The sequence below is a fragment of the Vidua chalybeata genome, chromosome Z (assembly GCF_026979565.1).
Source record: "Vidua chalybeata isolate OUT-0048 chromosome Z, bVidCha1 merged haplotype, whole genome shotgun sequence".
In the NCBI taxonomy this organism is placed as follows: domain Eukaryota; kingdom Metazoa; phylum Chordata; class Aves; order Passeriformes; family Viduidae; genus Vidua; species Vidua chalybeata.
The window spans coordinates 37,097,265-37,119,096 of NC_071570.1; the positions used below are offsets into that span (position 1 = coordinate 37,097,265).

At 36.1% G+C, this 21,832-nt stretch overlaps 1 protein-coding gene across 1 annotated transcript in view; it reads left to right on the plus strand.

Moving 5' to 3' along the window:
* Positions 1-21,737, plus strand: part of OXCT1 (3-oxoacid CoA-transferase 1) — an 81,663-nt gene extending 59,926 nt beyond the window's left edge. Inside the window, exons 14-17 of the mRNA XM_053931520.1 lie at positions 4,713-4,802; positions 9,602-9,682; positions 11,684-11,785; positions 18,039-21,737. Coding sequence (XP_053787495.1) covers positions 4,713-4,802; positions 9,602-9,682; positions 11,684-11,785; positions 18,039-18,074 — 309 coding nt within the window. The 3' untranslated portion in view covers positions 18,075-21,737. The remainder of the gene's footprint in view (positions 1-4,712; positions 4,803-9,601; positions 9,683-11,683; positions 11,786-18,038) is intronic.
* The last annotated feature ends 95 nt before the right edge of the window (positions 21,738-21,832 follow it).

Here is a 21,832-nt window from a genome sequence, read left to right on the forward strand (position 1 = left end):
TATGCAAAGGTAAATGGACAGCTTAATTGTCCCATTACACTGAAATAACATTCATCACTGTAAAGCAAATCCATTTCAATGAAGCATGTCACAGACTGTTTTGCATTGCTCCTGAGATGCAGCTTTTCAGTGTATCCATTTGAATTTTACTCTGTCATTCAAATCTGTTGCCAATGGTTATTTCAATTTATGGGAGAATAAAGGAATTAAATTTCCCCAACTTCATTTGCATGTGTTTCACGCAGCCCTATTTTATGATTATGGAAAATAAAAATATAAATATAGTTAGTGCACATATTTGTGTATATTAAATTTTAGGGAAGAGTTATTATTCCATTTTGCCAAGAAAAAAAAAGTCATTCAAAAACTTATACTCCACTCTTTCAGAAATCAGACTTTCTGATTTTGCTTTTCACTATGTGTTTGTGTGTGTGTTAGGAGATACCTGGTTAACATTCTTCAAAACCAGGCTATTTCTAGTATGGCTAAACCATACAACTAGGGTTTTTTATATATATTTTTAAAAATACATTTACTCAGTTGTGCATGTAGAGTGTGCTTAGTTTTGTTGTATTCTGCCAGTATTAACTTCTTCTTGTGTTGTTGCATTACCCACTCTTCTGAATGAAAAAACCTGTTAATGACTTCCCACTATTTTTTTTTTCTCAGAGTAAGATCTAATCTAGCTGTCCTAGTTGACAGTATAATTACAATAATTCTGTAAGTGGAACATACGTAAGGACATAAAGTCAGTGTAAAATAGAACAAGGAAGTATAGTTCAGAATACTTAGCTTTATCCATCTTTTTTTGATACAATCTTCATCCAGTCTTTTTCACTGGAAAAATTGAAAGTGAGATCTGGAAGAGTTGTGACTTTCATTTTAGAATCAACCACAAATATACCTGTCCTTTAAATACAGGACAGGACTGTTACCAAGGGGCAAAGACATCTATGTTTTTATGAAGTTAGAGTAGATTTGTGCATCTGCATTTTTTAATATTGCCTTCTGATTGTTTTGTGTTTTTTTTCAAAAACAAAGTTTTGAGCTAATACACACTTTCCCAAACCAACCAGGTGTAACCCCACAACTGATGAGATCATCAGGTATGGATCTGATGACCTCCTTCGCTGTGCTGTGCTGTTTGATGCTGACACATCTGTACTGGCAGACAGTTCGATGCAGGGAGGGAAAGCTGTGTGACTGACGTGTGTTAGCAGTAGAGAGTAGTGTAGAGAGGGGCAGAGCACAGATCTTTGAAGGGGCCTTCAGTTTATCCTTTTGATTGCATCATTAGCACAACTGATGGTTGTGATGGCAGTACCTTGTGTCCACTGCATTACCTTAGCTTCTGCTTTTCTCTGTGAAGCTTATACTGTTCCAGTTGCTCTGAGTTGTAGTGTCTGTCCTTGGCATGACACAATACTTTCCTTTGATAAGGACACCTTCCTACCTTTTTTCCTTTCATACCTGACACCTCATCTGTGTCTGTGGCCAGGAGAGACAATGCTGACATCTTTAAATTCTTTGCTCTCTCCTCCTAGGCATCTTGTTCACAGTCTTCAGGGAGATGTCTGAAAATTGAGGTTAAATGGGAAGCTTGAAGTTTAAACTAGAAGGGCTTGTTATCTTCTGTAAGACTTTTGGAAACAGCAGGTTCACTAACTTTAAGCATAGTATGAGGCATGTGTATTTTTTTATCTAATAGAAGGAAGGAAAAATTTCAGACTGAATGTTATTTGTTTAATACAGTATTAGGGCAGTTGGGAACATGGGCAAGGACTCTTAGGAGGGAAGTGGCTTGATTCCTTTCCAAGCAAGGGTACTTTTTTATCTTGCCTGTGCTTTGATACTCAGTTTTAAATGGAATTATTCAAGATGCATTTGCCACTGACAAGTTTTCATTGTTTCTTGAACTCATAATTAGCATTTGCTCTACTGTACTGTTGCTGACCTGTTTGTCTCAAAAGATCATGTTATTTTAACTTAAGCAAACAGTTCAGGTGCATTTTTTCATACGATATTGGGAGCAGTTATAAAATTCAGTTACAGAAGAAAAGTCCTTCCCCCAGGGAATATAGAAGAAGGTTTTAAGGCACCAGCATGGATTCAAGACCTTACTAGTGTTAGAAGGCTCCTGAATTTTTCTCTTTTTTCTGATCTAGCTCTTCTTTTTATGTTTATCTGCTTGGATTTTCTTATAAACTGTTTCCTGCTTGCTGTAGCACCTTTCCAGCTTGCTTGAAATACCATTTAGGCAAAATGTCACATTCTCTTGAAAAATATCTTGACTGTCTGGCCCACATTGGAGTACTCACAAGTTTCCATGGAACGCCAGGTTGTCTTGGGTGCCACATGTGACCAAACAAATACGAAAGTTCCTGTTTAGGAATTACTATTAGGCCAAGTTAATTCCTCAGGCTCTTTCATGTTGTATTTTGACCACTCAAATAATGTTCAGATATAAATGCACTAGATGAGAAAATACATACTTTTCTCTCATATTTTCTTAAAGATGCCCCATTACCACAATAACAAAATAATTCATTTTGCAATAAGTAGGCATTATAAGAAATTTCACTAATAATGTGTCAGTTTATTAGGTCTACACAAAGAAGCAGGAGAGCCGATGATCTCAGTTAAGAAAACCCAAAGTATCAGGTCCAAAATTTCCATGTCTTCCACTCTAGTATTATTTGGACTGAGACTTAGAAAAAACTGGTGATGAAAACACAATGGGAAAAGGAGAATTCCCAACTTGTATTGGAACAGAGAAGCTGCAAGAAATTGTCAGCTTGAGTCTGTTCTCTACCCAAGTCTCTGTATAAATAATTTTCAACACTGGACCTCTCAGAAGTGCATGGCTAATTCAAAAATCTTTTATTCTTACTTCAAGGCCTGTCTGATGAAATGGGTTTTATAACAGCACTTCAAATTACCAATGCTCTGCCACGGCACTGTCTTTCCTTCTGAAAGGTTTCTTAAGCTAGCAGCACCACTGTAATTAAGAACTACCAAAAATCATCTTAAATAAATAAATAAATGGAGGGCACAGGGTAGGGCAAAAATGAGTGAAGTGTCTTTTTGAATTACTTTTTAGTCTTGAATATTTTAATTCAAATTTAGCATGCAGCTGTCCGCTTTTCTAGTATGGTGTGGGGGAAAATGGGAGAAAATGCAAGTTGTGGTAGTTTGGTAGGTGCACTGAGAACAATATAAGTGTCATGTGCTTTGGATATTCCTCAGAATAAAAACATGTAATTACTTGGCTTGTTGCATTTAATGCTGAATTGATTTTGCTTTACTAGGCACTGCCCTATAGTGATGAATATATTTTCCTAAAGAGGAGGAGTAGATGAAGCAGTTTAAAATCCCTAAGTCCTTCTCTTCAGCTTGCATTTTCCTCTTTCTTCACACACAAAGGGATGATGTCTTTTCTCTCAGTTCTGTATGACAGCTTCTTCAGCAGTACATTTGTTGTTGACCTTCATCAGCACTTAGTTTCTTAGGAATTTACTTGTCGCTGTAGGTCTTTTGTAGTTAATAGAATGAAAAGGCCTAGAAAGTGAGCTAATGGTATTGTCAGGATAGATGTATTGATAGCCTGATCCTCAATGCAAACATATTCTGAGTTACTGTGGAGATAATATGTAATCCTCAGCTACTCTGCATTATCTTGTCATGGAGTTTCTGGCAGGCAAGTTAGAGGTCACTCCAGTCTCTGTGAGAGCTGTGTTTTTCCAGACAGGATGGAGAATGATCTGAGCAGTGCCAGGAAGTTAAGGACAGAGATAAATCCTTTTCAGATTTCTATTTGCAAAGAAATACTTAGTAGTAATGATAATTTATGTGATAAATATTAAATATTAGTCTGACTGAACAGTGCCAAAGGGCTTGTTTATAGATTTAGGAAGATGCAATTTGTTCTTCACTGTGCCAACAGTAGGAAAATAGGAATATTTTTTTCTCTGTGTGTGTGTGTGTGTGTGTGTGTGTGTGTGTGAATACTGCTGTTGTAGTTTGACAGTGGCCAAATGCCAGGCATCCACGAGAGTCGCTACTTCACCCTCCCCTGCCACGGCTGGACAAGGAGGGAAAAGGGAAAAAAAAAACTGAAGGCTTCATGAGTGAGACAAGGACCGGGAGAAATATTTCAAGGGCAAATCAGGCTCATCTTTAGTTGCAAAGTGAAATTTATGACTAACAGAATCAGGGGAGGATAATGAGAAGTAAAATAAGCCCTTAAAACACCATTTCCCCTCAGCCCCTCCCTCCTTCCTTAGGACATTCCAGTAACATTTCCATCAGCAGGAAGGTGTACACTTTGCTTTTCAAGGGACAAAACCATTGGAACTAACTTCATTGTTCCTCAGTATCAATGCTTCCACTAAGCCAATGATACTACTCAGATTTCCATTACATGCCAGGGAAAGAGCCATGGCAGTGGCTCTCCTTATTCTACTCATCACTCTTCTCCTATTTGCATCATACAGAGCCGAGAATGAGACAGCTCTTTTCCCTCTGTTTGTGTTTGAATTCTGTGATTATGGAATAGGTGGGCTTTTGATACAGGAAAAGTTGACTATCTTATGCTGTCACTTGCAGCCACGATATTATATTTTAAAAAATAAAAGTAATAAAGGTAATAAAATTAATAATTATAACAACAACAACAATAATAATAATAATTTCCATTAAAAATTTAATTTTAGGGTAAGATGGTGAAAGGAATGGGGGGTGCAATGGACCTAGTATCCAGTGCGCAGACCAAAGTGGTTGTCACCATGGAGCACTCAGCCAAGGTAAGGCTCTGGCACCTCTTTCTAAATCAGTATTTTGTGCTGCACAAAAGACAAAAAAATAAACAGAAAAAAGGGACATACTCATTCTGCTACTTTGTGAGGATTTGACAGTTTTGCTGTTAGTTATTACTGTGATACAACTGGAGGCTAGGTTAATAAGGCTCCTTTCCTCAAATAAGTGAATCATTCACCATGGGGAAAAAAATGAAATACTAACTTCATGTTTAAAAGCTGCATATATTTTTTAGCTACTTCATGCAAATTTAATTTCGGGTAGCCATTGCCAAAACTATAGTAGATACTACTCTACTCTTTGCCTCAGAATAACTTGAAAAATGAGGTTTCCCATGGTTAAATTCTTGTTACGATGGAAAGATATTTACTTTTGAAGTTGCCAGTCAAATTGGTACTGACAGCTTAATAAAATATATTTTTTTGGCATTATGAGATGCAGACTGCCTTACACTTATGTGTAAGTGGTTAATCTAGAGACTTCTTTGTGAGGTCATTGATGTAGGTATATGCTCTAGATAGAATTCCCACTCAAAAGATCATAGGAAACTTTGCATTTGAAACTTCTAACACAGGAGAAAAAACATACTGAAGGAGAAAAATTTCTATCCCAAATGTTTAACAATTTACTTTTTAAAAAATTACTGTGTTTCTGTTATTCCAAATTTATTATATATCTGCAACAAGCATTAATTTTGTATTTTCCAAAGTAATATCTCTTGTCAGAATTTGCATGGTAAACTATAGTAAATATGTAAATATGAGAGTAAATATATTAACAGCTGTGTGTTTTTTAAATGAGATTTGAAGAATTAATTTTCACTTGAAAATAAAAGCAAATATATATTGAAAAATATTGTAGTTTCACAGTTTGTACTAAACAGTGATCTCAAGAGGCACATTTTGAGTAACAAGGCTAAGTTTAACCTAATAGTTGTCATGTTCATATGCATAAGTAAGTAAATGAAAGTATTAAATGAATTCATCTTCATGGCTTGCGTCACTATCACGCAGCCTCCCAAAAACTGTAGTAACATAGGGACTTTTCCATTTGCTCAGACACACACTTTAGGTATTCGTGTGATCTGAATAAATATTTATGCTGTTTACTTACTGTGGAATTTGTTTAAGGCTTGGAGTCCACACACAATATAATCAAACCAGTTTTTCTCCTAAAGGTACTATTGCTAAAATATTTTTTCCAAAACAGTGTTTGGAAATTGTTTGCTGGGTTGATTTTGTTTTGTCTGTAGGAGTACTGAAAAAAGAAAAGAAGGAAAACAGAGATAGGTTCACTATTATGAGCAGGTCAGGCATAGAATTATTTATTTTGGTGTATGTATACCTACTTTGTCCACTTTTGTGCATGTTGTGCATGATGAACACTTCTGCAGTTACAGGTTTTCATAAATAATTTCTTTTGCTTTTATGCAAAGGCAGTGGCAAATTAACAACATGCAATATTTTTATTTTATTCTTATTTTAGTATGGCACTTTTTCCTCTAACCTAGCCTCTTTCTGGGGTGTTCATGTCGATGCTTCTTGTTTGCTCAAATGTGAAGATTATGTCCTATAGAAATCTAGTGTTTAGAGAGCAAAACTGCTATTAGAGTTTTCAGGTGCTCTTTTTTTTTTTTTTTTTTTTTTTTTAATAGTCAAATAAATATAGCACCCATGAGGCCAGTTCTGAAAGTCAGAAGCCTTTTGTTGGGGGTGACCCCATCTTCCAGAGCTGATTTTCTACTCATGGCTTTTCAATTCTTTACACCCAGTATTTTATGAAAACTTAATGCATATGAATGTCTGCATCAGAGGAGCAATCCTGCATCCTGCTCGAAGCCCAATGTGCTACTGAGTGAAAGAACAATTTGCATGTACTGAGACAGTCTCTAGTGTCTGCTGGCTCTTTAGTAAAGGGACGTTTCTCTTATCTTGTTCTCCAAATAAATAAGAACTCTACTATCAGATATGTAAAATTCCTGTAAATCAATAGCAGTCAAGATTTGGTGAATGGAAATACAGTGGAAGACATGGGGTGTGGGCAGTGCCTTCAGTGGACATGTTCAAGAGGTTCTGCAAGAAGCAGTTCTTGTGCTAGTTTTGTTTGATTTATGATCCTTTTCAAGTTTGGTTGTTCATTTTCTTTTAATAGTAGTGATGAATTTTAAACATTCAAGTAAGTTTTTAAAGAGTTTAATAGCCCTTCTCCTTTCAGTACACATGTTACAGTTTTTAAACATAGAAATAGGCTGAGTCCTTGCAGCACAGGCAGAATATAATTTACACTAAATTATGACTGTGGAACTAGTAACTGTCTTACCACTCATATAAATACTCAAGGAATTTTACTCTTTTATAACTCTGATATTCAGTATGTTACAAATACAAACAAATAAGCTCAGTCCCAAGTTAGTTACATTTTAAAATACTTAAGTTTTTACATATAATGAAAACCAAAAGGTACAGAAGATAGATGAGACAACATGAAGTCAGCATTGTAGAAGAATCATCAGCTTAAGAACTCCTGTTGAGGAAAGGTAACAGACAAGTACACAAAATGATGAGGGAATGGAGTAGTTGGATGCAGAATTACCACTGCCTCATAAACAAAGTAGGGATAACTGACTGAAATGAGTTGAAACAAGAAGAAACACTTTCCACAGCCCCCTAATAAAGTTGTGGATGACAGCAGAATGATGCAAAAATCTCAAGGAATTAAGTCTATATAGAAGGGACTAAAGGCTATTTTATGAGGTTGAGTTCATCAATGACAATTAAACACCACTGCCTGGAAACAGTCTCTGCCTCAGAAAATCTGTGCATTACAGCATTATCAGGAACCAAGAGGGCATATTTGCAGAAGGGTATTTCAATTTTTGCTCTATATACTTAGGCCACTGAGAGACACTTGGCAAATTGACCTTATGTCAAATTCATTAGTTTTTCTTAATGTATTTTTTTCTAAATTACATACATGAAGAAAAGAATAATTAATATAATATAATATAATATAATATAATATAATATAATATAATATAATATAATATAATATAATATTGTTATTTAATGTCTAAACAGTCCCTGTGCATTTGTGTCTAATTTGCTAAATGCTGCCTGAAAGAATTAGAAGTCCTTAGCCCCATACCATCATTGACATGTTTTGCAAAACACAGTAATGTAAGGACTGGTAATTGTTCCATGTTGTGAAATGGGTTGCCTACACTGTTCAGAAAAACAGAATGGAGACTGGTTTTAAGCACTTGATTTGGGCATGACTGAAACATGGAACACTGAATTGAAAATTCCTTTCTGTGAAAAGCTCTGATTGTAATGTGTTGTGGAAGATGAAGGACATTTTTGTTCTTCAACAACAGAATTTTTTATTTAAGGCAGACTGGGACACCTAAGGTTTTTTGTATCTTTATGTATCTTTATGTATCTTTTCCTTTATCTGAACAAATCCTGAATAAATCTGAGTAAATTCAGATGGTAAAAATCATGCAGTTCCATTTAAATTGCTTTTCTTACAATGCCCTGATGAATGTCTTCCAAAGGTCACAGAATCATTTAGGTTGAAAAAGGCCTCTAAGATTATTGAGTCTAACCTTTGAAAATTTCAGGAGATGCATTTCATCTTTAAAGCTAGCTGGTGATACAATAATCTTCAGCTCAAGTGTTAAGAAGCTCAAATGTATCAGTTCTCAAGGTCACAGGAGTCATTCAGGCTGTCACGTCTGTAAGTCCATGCCTTTCAACCTTCAATTAGGTAACACGAAGAGACACTTCATTTCACATGGCTGAAAAGTGTATCTGATATGTTACTGAAAGTATTACAAATAGCACAGATTCATCTTGGCTCTTAAGCAAATTGCACAGGGACGTTCTCAAGATGGACAGGATATAAAAGTAGATCAATTGAAAGTAGATAGAATAAAGAAATAGTTCCTCACAGAGGAAGATAAATTCAAAAACACATGGATTGATCATTGTGTTATCACTCAGGAGTCAAACTGGCTGTGAGATGGCCCCTAATTAAGCCTTAAGGTAAACTGATGATTCTAAATGGTTCAATGAGATGTGTTATACTGTGAGAGTTTTGAAATGCATAACTGAAAATTGATAATTAGACAAAAAACTAAAAACATGGCATAATGAGAGAAGTGTGCACTTTATGCTACCTCTGTAAAACACTTACAAATACTGACCAAAAAAGTCACTTACAAATACTGACCAAAATGATCCATCTACCTTATATCCATTCATAGCTCTTGCAGCCTACATTGACTTAGTATGATCTAGAGACATTTTTAACTATTATTTTTTAAAATGAAGAAGAAAAAAGGAAAAAAAAAAAAAGACAAGGACTTTCCCAGCGACAATATGGATAAATAAACTGGATTTACTGTTTTGAGAGCATGACTGTGCACTTGAACTCTGAAATTCCTCTGTGTATGGCTGATCCTCCATATACCATTTGTGATAAAGGATAAGACAGGGAAACATGTTGCCCATATTGTTGTTCCCTAATTTTTCTCCTCCCATCAGTGAGGTTCCATATATCTCTTGTCTTTACATTGTAGGAGGAAGGGCACATTATTAAACAGCAGTGTGCAGGACTTCTAAACTCAGTGGTCCAGTAAGATTCTTACTAGTCAGCCATTGAAGAGGATTTGAAGAGTGTTCTGAGCACAATGAATATTTAAATAACACTGAATGGCTACAGCTGTGATTTTCATTAACATATTTGAGTTTTTTAAAAACTGGTATTTGTATATTGTTAAACACAGGGAAATGTCCATAAAATCCTGGAAAAATGCAGTTTACCACTTACTGGGAAACAATGTGTTGACCGCATCATTACAGAAAAGGTAAAGTACTTTTCTTGACCCCTTGTTACTAATTTCCTCCTCTATCCCTAATAACCATAGCAAAGCTTAGCAAAAATGAAGAATATATTCGGTATCTATTGCCACTGAAGGGAAAAGATGGCCTTGGAGTTCAGGTCCAGAGGTCTTGGGGCTCATATTTTTCCTTTTAAAATTTTGACATCTAGCATATTGAACTGTGCCCTTAGATGCCTTCAGAACAAAGATGCCACATATAACAGGCATGGAAAGTGTGTATCTCCTTGTTTTCTCCAAAGTATTTCCGAAAGTTTGATGTGACATGCCAGTTTTCTAATATGGCTGTAATTACAGCTTGGGAGGCAAAGGTGCATTGTTGTTTGCTTTTGTTAGGGTTTTTTTTTGGTTTGTTTTTGTTTTTGTCCTTTTGTTTTTTTGGGGCTTTTTGCCCAGCAGAGTACACATAGGTTGGACAATTGGCATCTTCTTTCATGTAAACTACATACTGTTTCAGAAAAACCTGTGGCTGTAGCAGAGCTTTAGTTCTTTTGTCCTTACTTGATTCCATTTGTGAAGCAATTTATTCTCCAGTGGAAGTACACATGAGCATATCATACTGCTGCTGCTCAAAGTAGATTAGTGGATCTTTTCAGCAAAGGATAAGTGACTTAAGGTTTTTTGCTGTAATCATACTCCTTTTATTTTTGGTGTTTACATTTTTAAGGACTTAGAGTAATCCCTCTGTGAGCCATCTTATCATGCAAAGTAGAATGCCTCAAAGGTGATGATGAAGAATTCGATTTCTCATGGTGGGATATTGCTACATCTAAAGGCTTTTTCTTCATGAAGTAAGGGAAAATATATTAAAATATGGACTTTTTTTTTTTTTAATTTAGCCTTCTACCAACTGGCCACATTCAAATGTAAGGTACAAAGAAAATGAGAGGGAACAAGGACTAATAGAAAATAAACAAATAGAAATGTCTCTAATATTTGTCAATTACCAGATCTCATGGCTCTATTAGGAAATTATACAAATGTGGAACAACATTTGGATAGTGTTGCAAATTCTGTTTCCACACTAGCATCCTGGAGTGTTCCCTATGCCCAGCTTCTCTTTTAAGACTTAAAGAAGCTGTCCTTTTCCTGTCCCATAAAAAGCAGTTTAATGTGCCAAGAGGACAACTAGGCTTCAGAACACTTCTGTGACAAGCTTAGGACTTCACTTTCATTTCAAGTTCAAGCTTTGCTGGTCTTTTGCTACTAAACTTTTATTTTTAAGCAAAATTACTTTGGACCTTATGGTTTCCCTGGCAACTAAATTGCAACCTGTGTATCTCCCTCTGGCAGGCACTATTAAAGTGCACATTATTTTACAGGTATTTTTATTTGATGCACTTGTAAGTCTCAGAGGTGGAGTGCATATCTTATGAAGACATCAGACAGAACAGCCTTTGCCTCTTCCTCTCAGGCTTTCTTTTAAAAATACTGCAGGGAATCTTGTCTTTCACTGCTAGCTTCTAAAAATTCTAGCATTTGCATTGGGTGTGCAATAGCTGTTGGAGAAACTTATAGTCAGCCAAAGATGATCTCTCTACTGGCCATGAAATGACATAAAAGAATGGAGAGACATTCTTTTCCCCTGTTTCTTTTATGGTCTCTTGGTGGCCGTTGTCTTGCAGCAAAGACCATCTCAGCCCTTTCCTTTGAACCTTCAGTTCTCACCAGATTGGAGCAGCAGGTATGGTCCACATTTCCTGCAGTGATGAACAGTTGCACTTCTACCCCACAAAATTAACACATACTAGATTCTAGATATTCTAACACATTCGAGATTCTCTTTCTCAGTACAAATAAATGTAGCAGAAACCTGTATTAGTCAGTCATGAAAGTGAAAAGTGGCATCTTGTGTTACTGAAGGAATGCTATCTACTTCAGCACACTATTTTGTAAATGTTACTGCATTTACATCCTCATTTTCTTTTAATAATAAAAAAATAATTATGTGCTTTTTGAACTTAATAGGCAGTGTTTGATGTGGACAAGAAGAAGGGATTGACCCTCATAGAAATCTGGGAAGGACTGACAGTAGATGATATCAAGAAAAGCACTGGCTGTGACTTCGCAGTAAGTAATTTTACAAACCAGTACAGTTTGGAGTCAGAATAAATATTCTCCACAAATACTTACTGCATGAAGGCTTGTAGTTGAAGTAAGTTTCATCTTTATAGGCTAGAACTGAATAGATTATATGTGGGATTTACAATGAAAGATAATTTGGAGCTAATATAGTGTGATGATGTCAGAAGCATCAGAAGCTAGGAAAACCAGGACAGATGGAGAAATAACTTAGAGAAAAAAGACAAGTGGAAAGGAAACTTCTATGCTTTGAAGATGGGAGCTGATTCATCTCTAAGAGATGGGTAAATATTTATTTTTTCACTGGATAAGCTAGTTTACCTGCTAAGTTTCCATGCTATCTTTAGGTGGAGTTGTGAGTCTTCTTGACAGGAGTGACTACAGTTGTGCCCTCTGTGTTAGTAGTGCCAGTCAATGAACTGCTCTAAGACTGCCTTGTACAAATTGAACTTATGCTCTGCATTAATCCAGAAAGCCCCTGCCTTTTGACATTCACATTCATTCTGAAGTCTCACTTAATGCAAACACAAAACTGCATAATTAATGGCAAGCTGTACCCCTCTAGAGTGTAACTGGATGCATGTGTGGTTGATAATATAGTTTCTTCTTGGCCTGTCCCTACATCAACACTTCAAAATCTTTTCTTCTGTGTTGTGAAGTCTTTTGGGGTAGTTCAACCCTCCTTTGGCAAGGGCAGCAACTATGACAGTGTAAAAATTGTGCTGTAAAAATAGTTCAGGTATATTTAGTAATGAAGTAAAATACTCCTTTTTGCAGTGTTTAATTGCATGGCTATGGCACCTAATTGACAGACTGCAGAGCATATAGTATGTGCAAGGTTTTTTTATTATGGCTTTGAGCATATTCTTGGTAGTAAGGAAACTTCCTGAGGCATGAACCTGTGAAATTTCATTTATTTTCTGTGTCTATAAGACAGTATTTCTGATAACTAAATATGATTATGTATGTTTCTCCTTAGATATTTTAAATAAAGATCTGTTAACTGCTGAAAGTACCTTTAATTATCTGTGAAAAAGATGCTGGATTAAAGACTAGTAGCCTGCAACTGCAAAGTGCAGGAAGCTGCCACAGAATCACTTTGCTGAACCTAACTATGTTGAGTTACTAACATTCCATGTTATATTTTATGTTGTTAATATTCCATGTAATATTTTAGGGAAGTCATTATTATTTTTTAATTTAAAATGGAAGCAACCTTCCATATACAGCAGTTCTGTGTGGAGATGAAATGATTCATTCAGCTTCTGACTTTGAGCTAGTGAAAAATTACCGATTTTTTTGAACTTTGATAATGTCAGGACTTCTTTTTCTATGGGCTGATCTGTCTGTCAAGCAGCTAGTATCCAGAAGTAAAACATAAAAATTATCTTTATAGGTTTGTATCTATTGCAGTCAGTCACCTTGTTTTGTTCTTTTGGATTTAATTTGGGGAGTAACTTCATGATGAATTTGAAGGTGCAATGTTTAGTAAGCATTTAAATAGATGTAAACTATAGCAAAGGACTTCTATTTTCAGAAGACACTGAAAACACTCCTTACTTGTTCCAGAACTGCTTGTTTGAAAGGACCTGGAGTTTTTTTGGTTGAGATAACCAAGAGATACCTATTCAATTAAGTGGTGTTTCCCAAAGTAAAGGCCAACTGCCTATGCTCAAGGCAGTGAAAGCAGAAGCAAACAAAAAAATCAGAGAAGGAAGTGATAAGGTTAAAATGGTGGGCCATGAGATCAAGCTTTGCAGCAGGTATGACAGGGCAAGGCAATTAGGTCCAAAGAAAAGATTAACACTACCTACTGTTCCTTGGTGCTTTCCTGGAAATGTTACAAAGGAGTGATATAAACTTCAACTCCTTAGTGTAGCCTGAAGTTAGGAGTTGATGAGAGGTATTGGAACAATTCACTGTCTGGCTCCCTGGGATATGTGTCTCTAAGATCAGGAAGGGACTCTTCACAGGCATCGTTTCCTAGTTCTCCAGAAAGCAAATTCCAGCACAGTCTGCTTTGTTTGGCTGCCACAGTCACGCATGAAATCACAAGCTGTGGGCATGAAAAATGTAGTTGCTTCTTGGTTTAGGCATTCACATGTACTTAGTTTGAAAGCAGTGGCTTGCATAAATGCTTGCAAAGCAATGCTTGTTGGCAAAGTGTGTACCTCTGCCAGAGCATGTGCAGGTGTTGGTGTGATGTACTTATGGCTCCTTACAGAAGTGCCCACAGTCCCTACAGCACTGCAGATTGAAAGCATGACATGAACCTCAATTATTTGTTTATTAAACCGCTGCCATGGAAGCTTACTAGCGCTTTCTTTCTTTTTTCCCCCGGCATCCTGTAAAAAATGTTTCCAGGCCATAGTGTCCCAGTCCTGCTGTCATTAAAATCCTTACCAAGTCTTCTGTGGAAATCTTTGACTGCAAGAGACTGGGTTGCTGTTGTGTAATATTGGACCCTTGATGGCCTGAATTACATATATAGCAAACAACTACAGGTTCTTTGCTTAGTTTTGAATTTCATAAAATAGGAATTTGAGCATAGTGGTAGACAGTTATTCAGACTGCAGCATCCTTGGTCCTTTTTTTTTCACATTTCAAAACTCTGCCTCAGGCTTTCTTGCAAGAGTAACAGTTGTGCTTGTGATTATTTATGTTCACTGAATGAGGCATCTTGGGTTTATTTATATCGGTGACAGGAGCTTTAGTGATATTGTATTGCCACAGTAAAAGCAGGATCATATATTTTCCTTTTTGAAACAGAACTAATCAGGGAAAAGTGAGGAGTCACCCCTTTTTCTAGTAGCATTTTTTTCCAGTAGATGCAGTAGATCTGAACTAAAACAAATGTCTCTCTGAGTTCACTAGAAATGAGATTTTGAGATGACTATATCTTTATATGTAACTGCCTCACCCCATGTAGACTGCTCATGTTTGGACAGGAGAACTTCATAGTCTATATGGCCATATTTGAGACACATTTGACTATACAGTTCCATTTCACAGCCTGCTTACTTACTTGGAAAAACATCTCCTAAAGAACATTTGCAAAACAAAATGTCAAAGGAAACATGATTTAGAGTCAACAATCTTCATTATAGACTGGCATAATTTAAAAAATAAACAATTCACCCTCAGTTTTTCTGCGAAGACAAAATGTTGGCTTATCTTACATGCTTAAATAAGATTTGCTGTAGCCTAGCATGTAGCTCACCTTGGCAGGCAATCTGTTTGGGCTTGTACTGCCTTTTACCATTGATGAGACCATGACAAAACATACTTTTGCAGATGTATTTAATTATAAAAATAATCAGGAAAAGTCACAAATCCCCATCACAACTTTTTTTTTTTCCCTTAAAGTTTGTTCTTTCAAAATGTTCAAAGATAACATAGTGCATAGAAAAAGCATCTGCCAAGGCTAGCATGTGTTTAAAAATGAATTGTCTGTCCAAGTTCAACCACTGAGTTCAAAATTATAGAGGATATAGATTTTATTTTCTGGAAGTACATTTACCCTTGAGGAACATTTTCTTTTGAGGCTGTTGCAAGATTGAGTTGATTATTACATGGGTGTTGCGGGTTTTTTTTTCCTTAATCAATCACCTCTGCTGCAAAAACCATTAAGAAGAGATTTTTGTATCATAAATATATACATATATATATGTGATGTTAGAATTGTGGTTTGCATTTCTCTGAAATGAAAAAATAGGTATTAATAAGAGATAAGCAACTTTTATTAATGTAACAAATACATGCTTTTTTTCTGCTTTTTTTTTTCTTTTTTTTTTTTTTTGAAGGGCTCATTTTAAATTTTTGAACACTAACTTGCTGTTGCTTCCTTGTTAAGGCCAATGGAACTTAACAGGATTCAGCCTTATTCAGAATCAGAACCTGAAGGAATGCTCACTTCATAGAAATTCAATGAAATAAGCACAGGGCTGTTTGTGTAGCTGAATAGGGAGGGTACGTTGGGGTTGGAAATCAGAGATTCAACAGGCTTGGACTGCAACAAGCCCCAGAGCCCATGTGTCTTCTTACCAGTTGAGAGGCCATGTATTGGACTGCACAGGCAAGCTCCTCCCAGAACACCTACCTGTCCAACATTAGCAAAGTATTTGAAGCTTCCAAGATCAGGTGTTCTTCCTGTGAGTGAAATAATACTAAGACTGTGTTGCTTAGGAGGTACCGTAGAAAGTAGCAATTCTGAAGCTGTGCAGTGTGAATACGGTCTGTATTAAGCCCCTTCAGCCTTTACTAAATGCCTTGCTCTTAGCACAGAGTGATACTGGATTGACTGTCTCTAGTGGACTCAGAGTCCTGAAATGCTTTCTACATTTCAGACTTGTCTGCTCCTTGTTTCCAAGCACAAACCATCCGTTTTGTCACACTGGCATTTTTCTGCTTATTTAATCACCTTTTAGTTACAGCAAAAGTTGCATTTGGGTCAAGTTCTGAGTGGTGCTGTCTCTCACCACCTTCCTTATCCTGAGAAGACATTGTGGCACATCAGACTCACAGGCATCAGACCCATCTGAAGTGGATAGCAGTACACACAAATGACAGCTGTTAGCGTCAGATGTGCAGACACCACATTTAATGTAATATCCCCATCAAATGTAAAACACTTGATGTTTTGATGGTTCAGAAATCAACATCAGAAAAAATAGAAATCTCTCCAGTAACTGCCTTTGTTGTTGCTTGCAGAATACAGATTTTAGTGCTTCTATCTTCATCCTCCAGTGTTTAGCTTTACTTCAATGGAACCATCCCTGTCTGTGGCACAAATAGGCCCAAATAAAGTAAAGCACATAGTAACTTGGACTCTGAAATGTTGAAACATTTCTGGAACTAATCCGGGAATGCTGATGCATTGTACCTATTACATCTATTTATTATCCTACTTCACACACAACTTTGAAAAAATCAATGAATTGTTGCTATCCACTGAAAACGTTTCATTAGCATTTGATACAGTAAACACATTCTTCATGAACTAAGTTTTCTTCAGTGGCTAGTCTCATAAGTTTATAAATGATGATACATAGTGGCTGGAGGAAAGATCACATAGAAACCTAAGTAGTACAGAAAATACAGCCCTGTACCTCTAAAAGAAAGAGGCATTAATGCTTGAAAAGGCACTTATATATTATTCTTTCATTTGTTAGTTTCTTGAATACTGTTAACTGAAAAAGATGGGTTAAGGAGGCAGGAGGATGCAGTAGGTGATGCTTCTATGGGGCACATTAATCAGCTAAGAGCCAGATTATCCACAGAACTGTTTTTCATCCTGAAAAAGTAAGATCACATGAGTTATTTCTGATCTTCATCCTGGGGCATCATGTTGGGAACAGGAGAAAATTAAAGAGGCTTGGATCTTCTGTGGAGACCTATTCCTCAGGGATTTTGTGTAGACCTGAGTGAGAGTTCAAGCAAATGTTAACCACTGCTGCTATACAAAGTCTTCTCTGTATTGTTCCTATTTACATCTTCTTTCCTCATCTACCTTCCTATTTAGGCTTACTGTGTTTTGTTTTTGGTCTGCTGTACATCTTATAATATCACTAATTGAATTTTGTGAGTAAACGAATTAAAATAATAGAATACATAGATGTGTCCTTACACAAAAATTAATGTGAATGGGAAAATGCAAGGTTTTTTTAAAAAAAAGCAAAATTGGAATTAATGATTATAATCATTAAATAAATAAAATTGAATGTGAATGGAAGAAAGACATTTAAAAATAAGAAATAAAAATTTGATATTTTATTATATAATCATCAAACAAATAATCCCGTCACATATATCCATATACAATAGTTGCAGAGTGTTTATTGTATATGTATACCTTTGATTGCATATCCCCTGCTCACATGCATCTTCCAAAATTCAGTTGACTGTTACTGCACAGAAGACTGTTTAGGGGACAAGTACAGGTTCATCTGCCCAAGTTTAATATGCTTGCATTCTTACACCAATAACCTGTCTCAAAATAAATGAAGCTGAGGGTCTGGATACTAGCACCACACATATCTTGTTTTCTTGCATCAGAAAATTTAGTTGTCATTTAGTAGTGTTTATCTCTGACATACTGTAAATATGGCAGGTTAAATAAGTACAGTGTCTCTAGTCTTCAGTGGTACATAGTAGATACAGGTGGAAGTGAATGGTGGATTGTACTGCTAGATCTTATCTGTATGACAACTCTTGTGGGGTTTTTTTCCCTTCTTTTTGCTAGGTTTCACCGAAGCTAATACCAATGAGGCAGATTTAACTGCGAATTACAGACTGGGCTTAATTTGCAACAAGGCTTGTTTCCAAATGGAAGAAATTGATGACTGTCTTGCAATGTTACTTTTTTTTTCATTTTCTTTTTTTTTTTTTTTTAAGGACTCTCTAAGTAGTTTCTAGATAGTTAAACTCAGACTGTAACTATAAGCCTAATTATATTCTGCTTTCATAACATTACCAACTTTAATGGAATGGTGAATATATTCTCTAAGTTTTGAATCATGTTATAGTAAAATGTTAATGATCAGTGTAAAAAAGAAAAAAAAATGCCTTGTAGTCTCTCTGCCAAATACTAGGGTGTTTTTTTTTAAACAGAATTAGAAAAAAATCATGCAAAACTTATGATTGCCTCTGTGTTTGCTGATATCTGTTGCTCTGGAACTATAGCACTTACCATGTCCATTCTCCTGTAAAGGTGTGGGTCTTTCATTTCTGGGGTGGTCTATAACAAATATATGTATCTGTAGACAGATATTGGGAGTATGGACATTCCTTTTCCTGAACCTTTTCATCAGTCTGTAACAAAATTGTTTAAACCAGTGGAAATAATTGGGACCTAAATATATCTGCTATTTCCATAGTATGTGTCTGTTTGTATTGAGAGGCATACACCTCCCAGAGTCCAGTCCAGCTGTGACCCTTCATATTTAAGTCATACAAACTAGAATAAGGCTAGTGTGAAGGAGGAAGATGAAAAAGTGTCCATCCTCATGCAGACAACTGGTAGCTGCACAATTTCCCATGTGAACTGCTCTTATTCTCCAGATATAATGCTTCTCGTCAGCTCCCAGTCAAATGCAAATGAATATCATTTCAGGAGTCAGGTCTGTCCTTCCAGTGTCTCATAGAGAAACAGGGGAAGAGAAGGTTGTGGACACTGCTGAAGGGAATACAGATGGTTAAGGGTAAAAGCAATATGACCACTTGTCAATCAAGGCACCAGCAAAATCTAAAGAGTTTGGAACCCAATTTCATCATAATTTGAGACAATCAAAATTAAAAGACACTATCTCAGAGTAATTTTGATGAAGGCCTTATTTTCCTGGTAATTACAAAATAATTTCTATATTTTGTTACTTTTGCAAACAGATAATATGACAGCTTTGGATCTCACATACCAAATCAGTACAATATGTCTTTATAATACGGAGCATGAATTGACTGGAATTCAACATTTACTAAAATACAATATTCTTTCCAATATAATGGTTTCTGTAATCTCTGCCATTTGTATAAATTCGAACATGCAAACCACTTCATTTAAAATGTAAATGCACAAGAAGAAGTTTACACAATGCCTATCATACATGTAATAAGCATGCTTAGCACATGACATAGAAAGGCATTCTAATATTGAGTAAGGGATTCACCATAATCAATGTGTGTTGTGCAAGAAATGTAACACATTTCTCAGGCAACCAGACAGAAAAATTGTGCAATACTTAGCTCTCGTACTAGCCTTTGTACAGCATTTTTCCATTCTAAAATATGAAATGCTTCTCTTTCATGGAAACAGCTACACATTTTTTCTCGATCCACACATGGGTTTTACAGCAGTGAAACTGCTTCGATTGGAGGTATTATATTGTATAGTTGCACTTATCCTAAACAGTTCTTTGATAATCTCTGTCAATACCATAACAAGATGCCCTTCATCCCAGAAAGAAATAAACAAAATGCCTTTGTAAACACCGTTATGGCAGTACAAAAGTATTCCCATAATACTAAACTGTGACTTGAACTCATGGCTGCTAGTGGGTGGTAGGCCATTGTGTAGCCTGAATCTATAGGCAAGACCTCATGCTGAGCCTGTGGGAAAGACATGTGTTGTACCAAGACCAGGGCTAATTTAATGATTAATGTATCCAAGTGACTTGGTTCATAGGTAATTTTCATCAAAGACTTGAAATTACATTTACCGTAGTGCTCCAGGATATCTTAACACAGCATGTTAATTTTCATGTTTTCTCAATTTAGGCTATTTATATGTATTCCGTGTGTTACTCATTCCACACAAGTTAAGTTTGACCATTTTTTTTTTCTGTGAAGGTAGATTCAAATTGAGCTCACAGAGGTTTTGAAGATTAAAAATCTGTATATAATAAAGCCTGACTATTTTAGCTCACTGTAAACAGTTTCACTTTTGAATAGAGCAGTCCAGAGGCCTCTACCCTAATCAATGAAGACACTTCAGTGACAATTCTGACCCTTGTTATACACAGCAAAAGGTGCCTGTCTTTACCTTCTGAAAAGCTACTCTGAGGAAATGGGTGTAATCCCTGAAAGCATTTTGTTCATCTTCACTCAAAGCTCTTGTATAGATTACCCAAAATGGGTGATGGTTTTAAGGGAGAATTATAAAAACTATTGTATAGGGGAAGGCAGTTACTGTTAACTTATCCAGAGGAAAATAACCCCACAAAACCAAAAAGACCAAAGAACACAAACATTTAAATAGATGGGCAAGTCTTAAAGAAATCTATAAATGAAAATGTTGATCTATTGCAATTACCTACGATACATTAGTTGTAGGATTGATTAGTTAATTACAGTGAATATTTACATATCTGTGAGGTACAGGAGAAGTGTATGAGGGCAGGATCAGATGTACACTGCTTCTGCCATAGAACTTCACTTTGCTGCTACACATACAGAAGCCATTGTTGTCATTAATACATGGCTATAAAAAGACTAATAACCTGTTAATATCTAGGAGTTTAGCACCTTGGTTTCTGAATCAAAGAATTAGGACCCAAGAATTCCTGTTTTCCAGCATTTCTGGTTCTCCACTTACTGCCTTGTGGAATGACAGATGTGTTCTCTGCCTTGTCTCCTGTTGCTGGAAAAGGGGATGTTTTTCTTCCTACCTCACAGGGATGTTGTGAGGAATAAGAAGCTAAAGTCTGTGCAAGAGGTTATTTGTTTCTCTTCAACTTGGGGATCACACTTGATCAAGAGTGTGGAAGAGTACTTGAAGACTGTCATACATGCTGTACATTTGAGTTCTGTGTCTTATTTGTGTCAGTGTTAATGCAAGAGAGCAAAAGTACATGGTGCTGAAAATTGGGGATAAAAGGAGAACAGGCTCTCTCCATATACAGCAATGATGCTGTAGCAAAAGGAGACAAGATATGTATGTCACACATGAATTTTTGTATCTTGAGGACAAAAGATTGTGGTAAAATATTGGTATTGTTATGAAAATGTCACGAGTTCGCACAAGATAATTGCAACAAGCTTTGAATCCACTTTTTAAATTCATTTGTTAAGCAAAATAAAAATTAAAGCACTCCTAAGTATTCCCCTCTCTGTGGGCACAAGCGTGGTTCACAGGTAAGGTATACTCTGAGCAGTAGTTGCAATAGTCAGTATTGCAGGGATTAAGGTTTATTAGGACTGAAGTAATTCCCTGCTTGACAGCACTTCACACACAAGGACAGTTGATACTCTGTCCTAAAGAATATGATGATTCTACTATATTATCATGTTGGACTTCATTTTATATTTTATTGATTTTTTGTCCCTGAAAAAAGAAAAAAAAAAAAAACATAGAAAACATAGCTGTGCTGTAAACACTGCAAACTAAACATCAAAGTCCTTCCTATGTATCTGCAAAACAATCAATAAAGTAAAGGTTAAAATCGCAGGTTTTGTCTATTAATTTGTCTGTTACCATTTTTTTGTGGTGTTCTGTTCTGCTTTTGGGAGAAGTAAAAGTTTAGGTTGTGTTCACACCAGCAT